The following is a 19173-nucleotide window of genomic DNA, read 5'->3' on the forward strand; positions in this document are numbered from 1 at the left end:
TATATAAATAGAGACCGTGAGTTTGTTTATGTGTAATGCGTAATATCAGAAACTAATGGTCCTATTTTGAAATTACTTTCACCATTTGAAAGATAATATCATTGCGGGTAACATAGGATATGTGTTAACCCGGAATATTAAAATGTTTCCATGAGAACTGTGATTTAAGAAAAAAAAGGCTGCAATAATAAATCTCAAAGTTTGTGTTTTACGTAAAACTTACCTGACTGATGGAACTTTGGGTAACACATTGGCTACTTACTACTACGCTACTCTTAAAGTGAGTGAGGTAGTGAAGGAAAATGTGAAGCAAGTCAGAGGAAAACGTACGCCTGGGACCCCTAAACGTGATTACGTTGCCTAAACGGTTAGTCCTATTAATGAAGCATATAGGCTAATTACTATTACAGTGTATCTCAAGGGGGCCCTGCAGGGAAATAAAATGTGAAGCAAGTTATAGGAAAATGTGTGTCTTGGAGTCTTAAAAGTTACCAAGCTTAAAGGTTCAGTCCTATTAAATAATGGAGTCAGAACGACTGTACTTAAAATTCTATTTCCTAGAAATAAGTACTCCAGAAAATGATGCTTTCTATGCTTTACTATCACACTACCTCTTATGCGGGCCAGATAGGGAAGGAAAATATGAAGCAAGTCAGACGAAAGCGGACGCGTGGGATACTTAAAACTGAATAAGCTGCCTGAACTGTTAGTCTTATTACACACTAGCTGATATACCTGTGCTTCACTACGGAATTCTCAGAAAGACTGGGGTTGTGGTTTTCCTAACTGAAGTCAACATAGGTCATTACAAAAACGTCAGTAGGAATGTAGCGATTAAAACCAATGTTATCATATAAAATATTCGATCAAACTGAAAACCGCGCTCTTCTTCCATTATTCCGTTAAATATGCACACTGCTCATTCCAATCAGTGCCTCAGAACTGGGATCGAATAGCTTGAATGCTATGATGAATCAGTGTGTTACGTGCCAATAGTATCTGAAAATTTATGAACCAGAGGAATGGCATGCTAAAGAAGAAAGTTACCTAGCTCCCCATCTGATTCCCGCCAATATTCAGGCAGGCTGTTACACTCCGTACGACGAGGCGAGTTGGGTGTGTGGTTACGGACGCGCAGTTGTGAGCTTGTATTCGGGAGATAATCGATTCGAACCCCCCGTCGGCGACCCTGAAGATGGTATTCCGTGGTTTCCGATTTTCGCATCAGCAAATGCTGGGGCTGTACCTTAATTAAAACCAAGGCCGCTTCCTCCACACTCCTAGTCCTTTCCTATCCCATCGTCACCATAAGACCCATCTGTGTCGGTGCGACGTAAAGCAAATTTTAAAAAAATACTCGGTACGCAGCAGTAATCCTATCTATCGGAGATGAATGGCAACAGAAGACACAAGGAACATAACAACAAACAGTAGTCAACGTATTGCTATTGTTGATGCATTTTATGAGCTTTCTATATTGTAGTCCTTCACATTTAGTTTTCTTTCGGTATTAGGGCATCTTATAAAACTATTTATAGCGTAGACTGTAGTTCCTTATTCTCCGAATTCATATACCGATTTTCATTAAATTCTGTTGACCAATTTTCTCGTGACTCTGCGCTGATATGGACTTAGCAACAAAAATCCAAATTTATGAACAATGAGACATAAATGGTCGGATATTTAATACCGTATACCTTTAGTTATGTAGTATTTATAGATACAACCACTAATAACATAAATATTTGAGAATTAAAATTTTAGGCCTTCCCCTAAACTACCATTTCACTCAGCGTGAATACAATTATTTATCGCCCAGATTGTAGAGACTTATTCCCCAACTTTGAATACCGATTTTCATTAAATTCTCTTCACCCGTTTTCTCGTGATATGTGTACATAAAGACAGGCAGGCAGGCAGGCAGAAATTACTTAAAAGTAAAAAGTGAATTCCTTGTTACTGGTGACATGACTGGTACAGAAATGCCACCCTTTTTAAATTCTGAGCAACGTACAGACAAAACTCTTATTTTATATTATATATATATATCGATTGGTGCAGAGCAGGTGTACTTAAAATTTGATACACTCGAAAAAAGTTAATATTACTTTTCTTTGTACCTTTAATAATCAATACGTGATTTATACTTATATATAAAGAGAGAGACTGTGAGTTTGTTTACATATAACCGGTAATCTCATAAACTACATTACCGCACCGATGGTGAAATTTCCTTCACCATCTGAAAAATGATATTCCGGGTAACACAGGCTGTGTATCATCCCGGAATATCAGGGAGTTTCTCGGGTAAGACAAAGAGACATGCAGATTATTTAACAACGTGATGATTACTTCACACACAATTCCGTATAATTCCGTAGGGAAGAAGGGGCACGTCAGCTAATAAATAAATAAATAAATAAATAAATAAATAAATAAATAAATAAATAAATAAATAAATAAATAAATAAATAAATAAATAAATACTTAGCAATAATACACAGGAGGCAAAGGAAGCACTGGAACGCTTGCATGAAATAGCTGCCAAAACAGGTCTACAGATATCTTACGAGAAGACCCAATACATTGAACGACAGAACAACAATGTGCACACCATGCATACTGTATATGGATCCGTAAAAAGAGTAGAAAAATTTAAATATTTAGGGGAATACATACAAATAGGAGGATCAAACAAGGCGTCTAACATAAAACGAAAGGAAAAACTCCAGAAAGCATACACACTCACATGGTCAAATTATAATAAAAAAAAGCATATTAAGACAGCCCAAACTTAGACACTACAAAACAGTCGTATTACCGGAAGCATTGTATGAGTGAGAAACGACCACAATTGGAGCATCAGGCATCATAGAGACAGAAAAAATAGAACGTAAAATTCTCAGAATAATATTTGGACCAATACACAGAGATGGCATATGGACGAAACGACCTACTGAAGAGCTGTACCAGCATACTGACAGACTCACAGACATGATCAGGAAACGCAGACTAACTTTTTATGGGCACATGCAGAGAATGGATAACAACAGACTTACAAAGAAAATCTTTAATGTAGTAAACAGTTCAAGCTTGAAACCAAATAGCTATCATGAAATAGAGGAAGACTTAAGGCAGGTGAGGATCAACAGGCAAAAGGTAGGAGACAGAAGAGAATTCAGAAACAAAATTAGGAATACAAAATTTATAGTAAATGAGAAGAAGAAGTAGAAGAAGAAGGCAGGAACATTGTGTACAGAACAAAGGAAACAGGAGCACAGCCAAAGGATGAAGAGATTTTGGGAAGAGAAGAGGAAGAAGAGAAAGAAGTGAAAATTGTGTCATCATGAGATATTCGAGTTCAAACACTGTCCATAGGGACAAAAATGATATGCATGAATGAAATAAATAAATAAATAAATAAATACATAAATAAATAAATAAATAAATAAATAAATAAATAAATAAATAAATAAATAAATAAATAAATAAATAAATAAATAAATAAATAAATAAATAAATAAATAAATAAATTTAACTGTGCTCACCTTGGACAGCGTGTTCCTGGCCGGTGAGTACAACCGGGATGTCAGTGGTGACGGGCACAATCGGAGAGTCCTCATCAACTTCCTCGCGGTCTCCCTCTTCGTCTTCGGAGCGCGCCTCCAAGCTCGATTCGGATTCTACAACAGAACAAAAAATAATATTAGAATTTTTATATAATTTATCACCTGTTATTCTCAATATCCACAGAAACATAATATTAGGAATTGTACAAATGTAGACAAAAATAAATATACGGTATAAACGAGGTGGCCTTCAAGCCAAGTACTTTTTACCTATAAGTGTCCCGCATGCACTTGTGATGAATGGGATGCCTAGTTGTTGGTTCACAAAGGAGTGAACAACGTGTCGTATTTCGGGTGTAAAACAAATAACAGTTAATTTACTACACAAGTTCTGTAACAGGCAGCATTTGTAATCACGCCAAAGATGCAGACATAGAAGTTTAATAACTATCCTCATATTCTGACGTAAATAAGCCGCGGGCAATAATATCGGTATGAAATTCTGTTATTAGACATCCCGCTCATCAATAGCGCATGCAGGGCACTTAGAAGTAGAAAATACGACCTTGGCGGACCACGTGGTATTTATTCAGCTTTCTCCATAAGAATTCCGAATACAAGGCAGAGGAGAAAATTTTAGAGACAAACTTTTAGCACATCAATATAGCAACATTATACCATACAGCTGTCTTGAATCTGCACCTTGACACCAAGGTCAGACCGCTACATTGGTAGGAGTATATAAGCTACTGATGTACAATTTAAGATCAGATCAGTTAAGATCCTAATGTGAAACAAATTCATGTAAAATATCAAACAAGGCGAATTATTACACATGATCATTTGGGAATTTGTCGTGTCAAAGAAACAAAGACCGAGCGAGCTGGCCGTGCGGTTAGGGGCACACAGCTGAGAGCTTGAATTCGGGAGATAGTGGGTTCGAACCCTACTCTCGGTAGTCCTGAAGATGGTTTTCATTGGTTTCCCATTTTCGCACTAGCCAGATGATGGGGCTGTGCCTTAATTAAGACCACGGCCACTTCCTTCTCACTCCTAGCCATTCCCTCATCCATAGCTCTATAAGTGCTATCTGTGTTGGTGCGACATAAAACAAATTGTAAAAAAAAAAAAAAAAAAAAAAAAACTGAAAATTCTTTACGTTTCGCGGAGACTTTCCTCCGCATGTTCAGGAGAGAAACGTTGTCTATCCACGACTAAGAAATTTCTAAGAATGTCGCAACGGTTGGTAATGGAAAATCATTTGACCGTTAGTATAGTGCAAACGATACTCCCATTCGTCAATAGATAGATCAATATGCGCTATAGGCTTCGGGATAGGAAGTTACGACGCTATCTTAGGTCTTACTAAGGTATTTCGCTGAGTTGCGTAATAGACAGCAAGGTCATCAAACTAATTAAAGGCGATGGAAGATGAGGAATATAATAGAAAAATAGAACAAAGCGCAACGAAGGAAAGATAAAGACTTTAGAGTAAAGGAGATATGAACATAAAAAGAAGAGTATGTCAAAGAGAAACCGAAAGAAGGCGTGGGTGAGGTGGAGGAAGTGTGGGGTGGAGTGGGATGGGGTGGGTTCGGGCGGAATCAGTACAAAAAATTTAAGGCGTGCTTTCCTTCTGAAGAAGTGGAACAAAGCATTTCTATTCATCGTTTCCTTCTCAGTACAAAATCCCAACGGATTATCATGTCTGTTGATACGGGCTGTGAAAACATCGATCTAAACAAGGAGATTTCTTTTATCGAAAACTTTTGGAGCATCTTAGATTCAAGGATACCCGTCAGTTTTAAGTGCGACCACTATCCAGTATTCGGGAGATAGTGGGTTCGAACCCTACTGTCGGCAGCCCTGAAGATGATTTTCCGTGGTTTCCCATTTTCACACCAGGAAAATGCTGGGACTGTACCTTAATGAAAGCCACGGACGCTTCCTTCCCATTCCTAGCCCTTTCCTGTCCCCCCGTAGCCATAAGAACTATCTGTGTCGATGAGAAGTAAAGCAACTTGTAAGAACATCACCTATCAGTGCCTATCCGTACTAAAACGAATCACGGTTATTGTTTTTAAGTGACACTTGATATCGTGACTATAGCCACATCAATTCCTTTTCCGCGGAATACAAATCACGTGGATACCAATGTTCATTATAAAAAACCAAACCCAAACCCCATAGCACTACAGCCCTTGAAGGGCCTTGGCCTACCAAGAGACCGCTGCTCAGCCCGAAGGCCTGCAGATTACGAGGTGTCGTGTGGTCAGCACGACGAATCCTCTCGGCCGTTATTCTTGGCTTTCGACACCGGGGCCACTATCTCACTGTCAGATACCTCCTCAATTCTAATCATGTAGGCTGAGAGGCCCTCGAACCAGCCCTCAGGTCCAGGTAAAAATCACTGTCTTGGCCGGGAATCGAATCCGGGGCCTCCGGGTAAGAGGCAGGCACGCTAGTTCATTATAAAACCTCAGCTTAATGATAAGTCCATCCAAATATCTACTTTTAAGATCTTCGAAGACCCAGAAGTTTCTTAATTATGCCAGCAGGAGTTATTTTACGAACCGGTATATCTATAGACACGAGCCTAACTTCAAATACCACCGGAAGAATCCAGAATTAAACCTGCTAAACTGGTCTACCGTCCGAGCCCTGTAACAGCTCCCGCTGTGGATCAGTGGTAGAGTGTCAGCCTTCTGATCCCAAAATAACGGGTTCAAACCCAGCAGACGCAGTCAGATATTTGAAGGACGGAGATAATTTTATTGACATTCCATGGCTAACGACGTCGGCATGTAAAAGTGCTCTCGTGACAAATTTGGTGTTTACCCGACAAAATTTCTTAAAACTGAGCCATAGACGTCTGGTAGGTCTACAGTAAAAGGTGCGTCGAAATTGACGAGCACGCAGCCAGAGGGCGTCATAATAAAATGTACACGGTACCTGAAGCCATAAGATATTATTATTATTATTATTATTATTATTATTATTATTATTATTATTATTGTCCGCCTCTGTGGTGTAGTGGTTAGCGTGATTAGCTGCCACCCCCTGAGGCCCGGGTTCGATTCCCGGCTCTGCCACGAAATTTGAAAAGTGGTATGAGGGCTGGAACGGGGTCCACTCAGCCTCGGGAGGTCAACTGAGTAGAGGTGGGTTCGATTCCCACCTCAGCCATCCTGGAAGTGGTTTTCCGTGGTTTCCCACTTCTCCTCCAGGCGAATGCCGGGATGGTACCTAACATAAGGCCACGGCCGCTTCCTTCCCTCTTCCTTGCTTATCCCTTCCAATCTTCCCATCCCTCCACAAGGCCCCTGTTCAGCATAGCAGGTGAGGCCGCCTGGGCGAGGTACTGGTCATACTCCCCAGTTGTATCCCCCGACCAAGAGTCTGAAGCTCCAGGACACTGCCCTTGAGGCGGTAGAGGTGGGATCCCTCGCTCAGTCCGAGGGAATAACCGAACCTGGAGGGTAAACAGATGATGATGATGATGATTATTATTATTATTATTATTATTATTATTATTATTATTATTATTATTATTATGTACGGCTCCATGGCTAAATGGTTAGTGTACTGGCCTTTGATCCAGAGGGTCCCAAGTTTGATTTCCGGCTGGGTCGGGGATTTTAACCTTCATTGGTTAATTCCGATGGTTCGGGGACTCTCTCTCTCTCTCTCTCTCTCTGTGTGTGTGTGTGTGTGTGTGTGCCCTCCTCATCATTAGAATTCATCATAGGTTGGGTCCCATCCTAATAGACGCGCAAGTCGCGTATACGGCGTCAACTCAAAAGATCTGTACCAGGCTTCTTCAGAGGCCACACGCCATTATTATTATTATTATTATTATTATTATTATTATTATTATTATTATTATTATTATTATTATTATTCATCTGTTTACCCTCCAGGTTCGGTTTTTCCCTCGGACTTAGCGAGTGATCCCACCTCTACCGCCTCAAGGGCAGTGTCCTGGAGCTTCAGACTCTTGGTCGGGGGATACAACTGGGGAGTATGACCAGTACCTCGCCCAGGCGGCCTCACCTGCTATGCTGAACAGGGGCCTTGTGAAGGGATGGGGAGATTGGAAGGGATAGGCAAGGAAGAGGGAAGGAAGCGGCCGTGGCCTTAAGTTACGTACCATCCCGGCATTCGCCTGGAGGAGAAGTGGAAAACCACGGAAAACCACTGCCAGGATGGCTGAGGTGAGAATCGAACCCACCTCTACTCAGTTGACCTCTCGAGGCTGAGTGGACCCCGTTCCAGCCCTCGTACCACTTTTCAAATTTCGTGGCAGAGCCGGGAATCGAACCCGGGCCTCCGGGGGTGGCAGCTAATCACGCTAACCACTACACCACAGAGGCGGACATTATTATTATTATTATTATTATTATTATTATTATTATTATTATTATTATTAGTATTATTATTTATTCATATCGGCCTACTATGGACGACGTTTCTTCACCTGTCTTCTCTGGGCTTTGAATTTTGCTCTGTGTTCCTTCATTCGTTGCCTGTGTTGTTCTTTTCTTTCGTGTGCCTACCTCTTTCCCGTCTTCAACTGTCTTTCTTGGAAACCCTGGTGACCTTTTACTTTCTTTCCGCGTGGGTTGCTTTCTTGCGTATCTTCATAGGTAATCACCATCTACTGTAGGTCCCTTTCCACCTCTACGAACCAAATTGGCTGGGTCTTCTCATCTTTAAAATAGGTAGAGATCGATAAGCGTGTTGGTTCCATTCTTAGCAAATTGACATAAAATGCACTTCACCTTGTTCGTATGACGTTAGAGATCTTCTGGACATGAGTATACAGCTCATTTTTATGCCGACGTCTATATTCATCTTATTAATTGGGCCTAGAATGTTCCTTAAGGACATTCTTTCTTTAATTTCCAATCTTCTTATCAGGCCTTTCTTATGGGATAGGAAAGGCTGGGATTGGGAGGGAAGCATCCTTGGTGTTAATTAAGGTACGGGAAACTACGGAAAACCACCTTCAGGGTTGCCGACAGTGGGGTTCGAACCCACTACCTCCCAAATACAAACTCACAGCTCCGCGATCCCAACCGAACGGCCAACTCGCTTGGTATTATTATTATTCCTGTAGTTATTGAATACTTAGCATAGACAAGAAGATGGGGCTATTGATCTCTGAATCCCAAATCCCTTATACGAAGCCAACGTATGACTTGACGTTTTCAAGAAGGGTTTGAGATATACTCGCTACAGACTTGTGTGTTAAGTTTCCTTTCGATATGAAGTGAGGAATAAGGTATTATCGTATACCATAAGTTTGCCTGCAGAACGTTTCAGCTGTGCAAATATTAAATTTTAATTCAGATGTAATCTAGTAGATACTAAAGGCTTTGAATTAACAGAGAAGAACAGGAAGGAGATTACACTGGAGCTACGGCAGCACAGAATAATAAACAAATGCTTATTAGATAAAGTAAGGCATACAAGGCATCAGTGTCAACATTTCTAATTTGATATAACTTTGTATGTGCAGGGATCAGGCTAAATAGAAAGCAAACCGTCAAAATAACATCTTGTCTGATTAAACTTCGTGTTTTATTCTTATGGATTAGAAGTGTAAGCCATGGTGAGAACGTTACGCGATTCAGTGTATATTACTTCAGTACATTGCATGAGCTTCTCATCCAGTGAAATTGCTAGGGTCCGGATGCTGATTACATGTCACATTTTTATTGAGTGGTCAAGTGCAATGCTCTAATTCAGGGCCTCTCAAGCGTCCAAAATCTCACGCGTGCAAACAGCGTGCAGAGGTCGTGTGCACAGTGCATCGGTCCCGCTCGTTTTGGCTCGGACCAACGCTTCGTCTCTGGGCTACTCGGCTAAGCTCGGCTCTACTCGGTTGGGATTTGGAGCGCTACGGAGCAAGTGAGGAAGAGGGAGACAGGCGGAGCGAGCGAGACAGGCGTGGGGAAAGAGAGAGACAGCGTTATTGCTCCAAATCGAGGAGTGGGGGTCTGCACTCTGGTCAACCAAGCGAAGTCGTCTTTTGCACCGTGCACAGTGCATGCACCAGGCGCATGCACCCTGAAAGACCCTGCTCTAATATATACAAACTATGTTCATGGTACCTCGACTACAAACATATCTCTTTTATTTTTCATTATTTGCATATTTTTAATATTTCAAGAGCATTTTTTTTACTTTGGAGAATTTTTCGGTCACATTTTGGAGATTTTTGTCTCTATAGGTCGTTTTGTCCCTTTTGTCATGTTACCACATTATTTTATGAAATTAGGGCCTACGTCTGAATGCCTTAATTAGTAGTTATACAAATATTGAAACAAAATATCTCAATTTAAGATTAAGTAGCCTAATTCTTGTTCTTTCGAGTCCGACTCATTGGCTCAATGGTCAGCGTTGCGGCCTTTGGTTCAGAGGGTCCCGGGTTAGATTACGGCCGGGTCGGGGATTTTGATCGCGTCTGATTAATTCTTCTGACCCGGGGACTGGTTGTCTGTGTTTGTCCCAACACTTTCCTTATCATATTCAGACAACATACTACACTACAAACCACCACAGGAACACCCAATGGTAATTACGTCCCTACATCTAGGGTTGGCGTCAGTAAGGGCATCCGGCCGCAAAACAGTGACTGTGCGACACAGTTCGATCTCGCGACCCTACAGATGTGAAAAAAAGCGTAGAAAAAGAAGAAGATTCATGTTCTTCCGAGTCTTTGTTTCTGAATCACATTTATATTTTACATTTTTTGGAAATTACTTTTTGAAGTTGTCTCTTGTAATTTTTTAATATTTTGTACACTTAAATGTCATAACTCGTCTTTTATTATTTCGAATTCTTTTCAAACTGTTAATTTTTCAACCAATATTCATTGTATTGTGTATTCCGTGTCTTCGAGCAGCCTTCAAATATAAGGCCTAAACTTCTAAAGTTTGTGCATAACATGAAGGGTTTTCTGAAGGGCATAAAACGTAAATTTTTAACATCATATTCTAAGTTTTATAATGCATTTTCTTAATTTTTAGGTCATTTAATAAAATAATTTTTAACATTTTATGTGCATTTTTAAATATCTTTAAGTCATCAATATCCGAGCCATAGAAATTACATTATTCGTTTATTCTTGTTATTTATAGTACGAATGCCACTGAACATTCCAAGAAACATTTGTACAAAATACTTGTGGGGTCTTAAGTCTGTTCGCACTTTGATCCATACAGCCGGAATATTCAGCCTGAGGATGCCACAACCCGCTCTACAGCAGGGATAACACAGGTGTCATTATACTGGAATGGTTACGAGTTAAGGAGGCAACTTGTCAACTTGTTCGTCCGTGCCGTTAAGCGGCTATGCATATCCTGAAGGAGTTCTGATTGGCGAACACGAATCGACTTCTGTCTCCACCAAATAGCTTCAATTTATGCATTAGCTGGCTTTTAAGCCTTACCAATAAAAATGATCTCATTATAATAAGGAATATAGGATTATGAATCTAAACGTATGTAGCGCTTAGCACCATTGTGTCAGTGGATCAGTGAGCTGGAAAGGCACGCCTTCACACTCAACTTTGCACTAGGCAGCGTCCTTGGAAGGTGTGTCAATCCAACAGATGAAACTATTGGTACGCCTGGGTGAAATGGAATGGCATATCTTTTCACTCAGTGGCGTACTAGGCGCGGTCTTTGGAAGGAATGTTATAACCATAATACTGTTCCACCGGGGTGAAACTTTGGAATTTGAACTGATTAACCAATATTCTTTCGATAAATGAAAAGGAAATGTTGGTTCCTTCAGGGGAAATTATATATTTATATTTAATAGATTCAACAATCTCAGAGCCCCCTTTCACGATTTTAGGACAATGACGTGCACTAGGCAGAAGCAAATAAAGCACAGATTCACTAAGCCAAAATAGCATTCAAATTTGTTTCAAATGCACTTTAAATTGAAATAATGGTTGCTATTGTATCTTATTTGAACCATTGTGGTTCCTCCCATCTGTGAGGAAAAGGCTCTGCTTTATTTAGCGCTGAAGATTACACATGAAGCTCTAGGAGTTTGCTCTTTCAATGTCCTACGCCCGCAAACCATCCCTGGTACTCATTGTATATACGCTACATTTGAAACAGATTTTTTTTAATTTTGCAAGTTGATTTACGTCGCAAAGACACACACACACAGGTATTATGGCGGCGATGGGATAGTAAAGGGCTAGATGTGGGAAGGAAGCGGCCTTAATTTTAAGGTACAGTCCCAGAAATTGCCTGGTGTGACATTTTGAACTGAAGCATGCACCATCGGACTGATGTGCAGTTCCATTGACCATCATCAAACAGTGGCAGGTTACGGTCACAGACTGACGGCAATAACTTATCTGCAGTAAAGGAAACAAACTCACGCTTTGTTGGCAATGATGCTAATCCAGAGTTGTTGTTCTTACAGTGAAAACTAAATATTTAAAACCCACACTCTGTCCGACTTTCACAGCGATATTGAGTAAACAACAACCTGTCAGCAGAAACAGATATACAGTATTACCTCCCAATTACATTAAGAATACAACGAGCCTCGCAGGCCGACGATTCTTATATTAAAATAAAATTAATTTCTTTCGGAAAATAGATTGTGCCAAATACTCGATGTTGACGCTAACGGATAGATCTATCCACATTAATTCGAACTACAATGAGTTATTTCGCTTTCCACAACGATTCTGGAAAGTACGGGAACGCCTGGAAAGCTGAAATTGGCACTCTAAATAGGTTACAGGAACAATAAAACGATGACCATAATATTTAAAATGTTTAGGCCCATATTAATGAACGTGAGTGAAAGGTATAATCTTGATTTAAAGCTAATAAAACCGAAATAACAGTTAAATTTGCGTTCATCAACAATATTATCTCGGATAATGGGTATTATCCGGGTTAAACATTTTACCGAAGAAATTGTGGCCGGTGAAATGGGCAGAATATTTAACTGAAAGAGAAAATTACAGTGACGAAGAATATGCCAAAGATTATGCAATGAAACATCCTCTTCATACTTTGAGGATTACGATGACAGTGATTTTAAAATACATTTTAGAAAGGCATCGGCGCTGTCAATGATTGAACATAACCTGGAATTACTTACACATAGGTGAATTCTCGATTATAGCACACTACTGGATGATTTTTAGATGATGATCTAAGAAACATTGCTTATTTTTTGAGTGAAATATATGATACAATGTGTAGGATATAATTTGTATTCTTATTCTCTATGATTTCAATAAAAATGATCTGTTATTGTAAGTGATAAATTATACAACTAACTCATTCTTGGTTGCTAGCGTTTCGACCAGTGTGCCAAATTACTTATTCCGTACAAATATTTAAGGTTCCGTATGAGAATCAATATTATCTGTGATGTTAATGCTCTTTGCCAGCAAATTTAATAACAATTCCATTTCTTGGAACGTCACTTTAGACTTCTTTCTTCGTTTTAGGTCAATAGCGGACATAAATTAATTGAAAACAGCAAACATAATTAAAAACTAGTTGACATTTCGGTATAGGCAGGAAGGAGCACGTAGTCATTTGTTATTTTCGTGTGTCGGCATGAAAAATGTTTGCTTCAGATTGAAAGTTTTGGTAAACCGAGATAATATGAATACAGAAGTGGGCGTTATCCGAGATAATGCCATTATCCGTATTTTGGAAATCTAAGATAACAGTAAAGTAAGTTACATTTGTGAATACGGGCCTTGGTGGAAAATAGCTTTTTATTTCAAGTGAAATGATTGAATAATCTTTATCATCCTGACGGCACTATTTCCACCCATAAGAATGAGATTAGTCTTACTCTGATATTGGGGAATGGCATCCAACAAGTTCTGGTGGTGAATGTTTCCTTGTAGGTATTTCTATTTTACATATATGATTAGGGTGAAGAAGACATTTCGCTTCTTTTGTTCTATTTGCGTAAAATTCACTCATTCAGCCAGGTGAAATTGTCATTTTTTTTGCACATGGCAAAGTTTACGTCATCAACTGATATATGAATGAACTATGTCGTACCACTCGCTTTGAAATTTAAGTTGTCACTGGGCTCCTAGTGTCAAAGCTAGCGGACACGCGTGGCTGCCATATTGCTTGGACTAGAACATTAGGGATCGGTTGCTGTCTGCATACTGGTGAGAAATTAACACGAAAAATTGTACATTAACATTTGAGTTTAGTGAGATGTTAAAATAAGTTGAAAGAGAAATGAAAAGATGCACCTGGAAAACGAAATCAGAAATCCACATATAATTGACAGGCAACTAAAATTGAAAGTCAAATTAACTGCATCAGTTTTGACGCTCTTCAAATGTGTTAAAATTCATAGCCAGATAAGTTTATATCTAGGAATTTTCCAAGCTAGGTTCAGTCAAGTTTAAAATATTCTTCTGTTCTTAGACGTGAAGCTTGCAAGGAATGTAGAGCAAATTCAGTTCTTCTTCCGGGTTGAACAGTGGTGTTGTGTTCTGTACATTCCGTACAGTTTCCGTTAATTTTCTCATGCTTCCTTTATCATCAGTTTCATTTTTAGTCCTTTTTCGCAGCTATTGCTGCGGCAGGCCACTAGTATATTGTAACAGGCGGCTCGCGAGCACCGTAATTTCTACTTATAAATGTCCCGCATGTACAAATGATGAATGGCATGTCTGATAACTGATTTTCACAGGGACACTACTGTCACCAGGCAGGTTACGTCAGAATATGAAGGGATAACAAACGGACGGTGGCTCCCAGCATGTTCCTCAGCACTACTCGTCTAGTGCAACCCCTTGGATTAGCAAATCTCGTTTACGACCGGACTGTACTAGGCTGGTGTATAAGCAAGTGTAGAGCAGCATTACATTTGCTGTATGCCTATCGGCAATGGCTATTGCGTGCAGCAACGACGAATACAAAGACATCATTTTAATCTACGGAGAATGAAGCCGAAGCTCCGAACAGACCTTTGCACTCCACAAACGTTTTTCGCCGAACAGTATTACTTATTTCTTCATACAAACAAACTCTTTCACGGAGTGGAATGTCTACACGTGGATACATGAATAAGTTATTAAATTGTATTTTCTGAACCTTTGGCTTATTTACAAATGCACGCTGTTATGGAACGTGTGCAGTAAAATGACTGCTACTGTATTTGTTTCACATCATCCACAATACAGCGTGTTGTAGTACTCCTTCGAAACAAGTGATTAGGCATCCCATGCATCACTATTGCATGCGGGACAATTGTGAGTAGGAAGTACGGCGCCCGCGAGGCACCCGGTGTAAATAAATGCAGAGAGGATATTACAGAGAGTAAAACTTGCATATTTTGTATTCGTAATTTCTAACATAAATAATAATAAAACCGTCGCCTTTTGCCTCCTTTAAGAAACCTCTGACGAGATAGAGCTTCTTAATCAAGAAAGCACGATGCGGAAGAGATTCACTGGAGAGAGTTTCCATGTCTCGCCTTTATCCTGTGAGCAGCAGAGGAGAACTCTTGTCAGGTCGAAATTCAGCTAGTATGAGTAATATGTGTGCTAATATATCAAAACAAGCATTGTGATTCTAAGTTCGTATGCCAGGAATACACTGGTTGCCATGCAAGCGGAATTTGTTTCCAGCCAGTAAACATAGAACACGATATTCAGATAGAAATTCTGTTGTTTCAACTTAAGTCTTGTGATATAATTATCATCAGCTCCGTATACTTACGGTGATAGTTACCGGAGGAGTGTATCACGGCCCCTTTTTTCTTGCTATTTGCTTTACGTCGCACCGACATAGATAGGTCTTATGGTGACGATGGGACAGGAAAGGGCAGGAAGCGGCCGTGGCCTTAATTAAGGTACAGCCCCAGCATTTGCCTGGTGTGGAAATAGGAAAGCACTAAAAACAATCTTCAGGGCTGCCGACAGTGGTATTCGAACCCACTATCTCCCGGATGCGAGCTCATAGCTACGTGCTCCTAACTGCACGACCAACTCGCCAGGTTCATGGCCCATTAGGTCGCCTGGTATCCATGACCGTTAAGGCGTCAAGTGCTTAACGGCCTGACACAATGGTTAGCCGGTTCGAAACCCGTTGATAGAAAAAAATTTCACCACCAGAATTTTGGCCGGCGGGATTGGAGAGGTGGTGTTATGGAATGTCTATTATTATTATTATTATTATTATTATTATTATTACTGTTATTATTATTATTATTATTATTATTATTATTATTATTATTATTATTATTATTATTATTATTATTATTATTAAGCAAGAGCTAATCAATTTCAGGTTGGAAATAATTATAATACAGCGTATGCCAATCGAGTTGCATAGTCTCTAAGGTCGCCAAAGCTCGAATACTGGCCATTTATTTATTTATTTATTCGTAGCATTTACCAACTCGATGAGCAACTCTTGCTTGAAGAACAACATTAAATGATCTAATACACATCCTGATTTATTAGGAGGCAGTGTGTAGATGAGTATCCGGTAAAAGCAGTTTTATGGGGATCGTTATTACTCATCCACCAAGCATCCCATTTTTACGTGAAATTCAAACGACAGGAATGAGAATTCCATTGCCTTAGTTATCTTGGAGAGCGACACTACTCACGAGGTTCTTGCCGACATCTAGAACACGAAAATACTCTGCTATAAAATGTATAGAAATGTAAATTCATGTCCTGGTCCCGAGGCGGTGCACATCTTCTCAGGCCCACCTCCAATGGATGTACGATGTACGTTCGCTTTTAATCACATATCAGCCCTCTTACCAACCTTAAATTTCTTGCGGTGTTGGGAATCGATCCCGGGCCTCCAAGGACGGCAGGTAGTAACGCTAACTTTACGCTACAGAAGTGGACTGTAAAATTTGTAAAACTAAACAAACCCAATGGCGTTACATCCCTGTTTTGCCTTCGCGACCACTGCTCAGCCCAAAGGCCTGCAGATTAAGAGGTGGCGTGTAGTGAGCGTGACGAAACCTCTCGGGTTGTTATTCTTGGCTTCCTAGACCGGGGCCGCTATCTCACCTTCAGATAGCTATTCAGTTGCTCTCATACACGCTGAACGGACCACGAACCATCCCTCAGATCCATATAAATCTCCCTGATTTGGTACGCGGTTAAACCCGTTTCTTCGAGATAAAAGGCAACATTTTTATCCCTAGACAATGGTGCTGGCGAAAAATATATTGTCGACTTTAAATTCCTAACTCCATTAAACTGTGAAGATGAACTTTCTTAGATTATTTAGAAATCATTCCCTACAGAGTTTCGGATGAAGAATTTCAGGTGGTTTCCTAGGAAGGTGCATTCATCCTTTAAATCCATTAACCTTATCGGAATCTTAGGAGTTGAGTTTAGTTGAAAACTTTGTTTGAAAGTTTTAACTGAGAAGGATATGGCGCTGTGTTTGCTTTGTTTGTATAATCGTATACGACTTCTTTTCAATTCCGCCTTCTGTAAGAAGTAAAACAAAATATGAAGAAGAATACTCGATTCTCTCATCTCATTTAACTCCTTTAATCAGAGTAAAGCTAAGATTTGGTACGCTTTTCGTGGGATAAAAAATGATACAAATAAATGGAACTATAATAAAGATGAATGGCTCTAAGGATGAATGAAAGAGGGATCAACCTCTAGCACTAAATTACAAATAAACTAGAAGATAAAATGTTATATGGGAAGTAATAAGCGTGTTTCATTCATGCTTTGATGCGCGATTGTTAAGCGGGAGTACTATTTGAAGACTTATCATATGTTGTAACCTTGAATCCATTTGACGGTAACATTTGACTGTACACATCTGTCAAGCAGCCAAACAAGCTGTAGTTTTACGTGACTTTGATACCATGATCATACCCATGCGACGTCTAGATCTACATAGAGAACGAACAGCAGAAATATGACTTTTTCTATAGAGATTCTCACATCATGCAAATAAATAAATAAATAAATAAATAAATAAATAAATAAATAAATAAATAAATAAATAAATAAATAAATAAATAAATAAATGGTGACCCAAAAGTACGTCAATATTTGCGAGAAACTACTTCACGGAATATTGGAGGTAGAGAGGTAATAATTGACACACATGATTGGTTTGACACGGGGTTTTATTGACAACAAAATAAAGCTTCACTAACAGTGCCTTTTCTGGTAACGTCATCATACCGGGATTGCAGGCGCATCTGACGCCCTCTCTCATGACACCTCTTTTTATACAATATACTGGTCTCATGCGGCATCACTGACGTGTTGCTGTCCAGCGCCATCTGCTGGCCTGTTTTTGCACTCGTTGTTGGTGTCAATAAAATCTCGTGTCATGTCAAGCATGTGTGACTACTTGAACCTGACGTGTTGCTGTCCAGCGCCATCTATTGGTCATTTTGTATACTTTATTTTGGTGTCAATAAAACTCCAATAAAATGTCAATAAACCTCCAATGTTGCGTGATGTATTGCCTCGTCAAATATCAACGTACTTTTGGTTCATCCTGTACATACATCCTGATTATAGACTGCTATGCTTTTCAGCGTTCGGTCTGCAAGCCTCTGCAAATGTATTAACCGTCACTACAGTCCTCTATTGGTGACTAGTTGTGTGGCTTCGTTTCATTCTGTACCTCTTGTCCTTAAATTGTTAGAAACTGAGTCTAACCATCGTCCTCTTGGTCTCCCTCTACTTGTCTTACCCTCCATAATAGAGTCCATTATTCTCCTAGGTAACCTATCCTCCTCATTCACATCACATGACCCCTCCACGGAAGCCGGGTTATACGTACATATTCATCCATTGAGTTCATTCCTTATTCTTTATCTCCTCATTCCGAGTACTCTTCTGCCATTGTTCCCACTTTTTTGTACCAGTGATCATTCTTGCTAATTTCATTTCTGTTACTTATGAATAAGATAAAGCAATGTTTGTCCGAAAACAGACCGATGTAAGGATAGTTTTTGTCCTGGAGCTGACTTCCTTCTTATAGAATATTCAAGCTACTTTCTTTTCTCAATTTGTTTAAAACAGACGAACACCTGGCTACAGGAATGTCCGAACTATGTGAAATACCCATGAATTCAGTAGTTCTTGAGAGGAAATGACGCAATTATTTGTTAAATAGTAAAATCCCCTTCAATTTTATTGTTATTCACGGGATTAAAATGATGTTCTATTGTGGGCAGTATTCCATTTACAAAAATTCCTCGAGAACAGATTTTGGTTTAGTGTAAGAGAAGGCCTTAACCACGCTAATAAACACATTTATTTACTTATTTATTTATTTATTTATTTATTTATTTATTTATTTATTTATTTATTTATTTATTTATTTATTTATTTATTTATTTGAGGCGTCTAGTATCAAAACCGGCCAAGTCACAAAATTTACGAAAATGAGTTAAGGTTATAAATTTGAAGTAGAAGTATAGCACTATCAGGTGAAACAAGAATATGCTTTAAAATCGTCCATGTCTTCATGTTATAGAGCACTGAATTCTCGGTCGTGCAACAGAATCGGCCAAGTCATGCAGCCAGTGAATTCAAAACCGGCCAAGTCAAGGAACGAGCGAC

The 19173-nt window shown here is 39.5% G+C and overlaps 1 protein-coding gene across 1 annotated transcript in view; it reads right to left on the bottom strand.

The window, feature by feature from the left end:
- Positions 1 to 19173, bottom strand: part of LOC136875864 (mucin-17) — a 57772-nt gene that overhangs the window by 5978 nt on the left and 32621 nt on the right. Inside the window, exon 2 of the mRNA XM_068228228.1 lies at positions 3549 to 3683. Within this exon, the coding sequence (XP_068084329.1) occupies positions 3549 to 3683 (135 nt within the window). The remainder of the gene's footprint in view (positions 1 to 3548; positions 3684 to 19173) is intronic.

Source organism: Anabrus simplex, chromosome 6, assembly GCF_040414725.1.
Source record: "Anabrus simplex isolate iqAnaSimp1 chromosome 6, ASM4041472v1, whole genome shotgun sequence".
Lineage (NCBI taxonomy): Eukaryota > Metazoa > Arthropoda > Insecta > Orthoptera > Tettigoniidae > Anabrus > Anabrus simplex.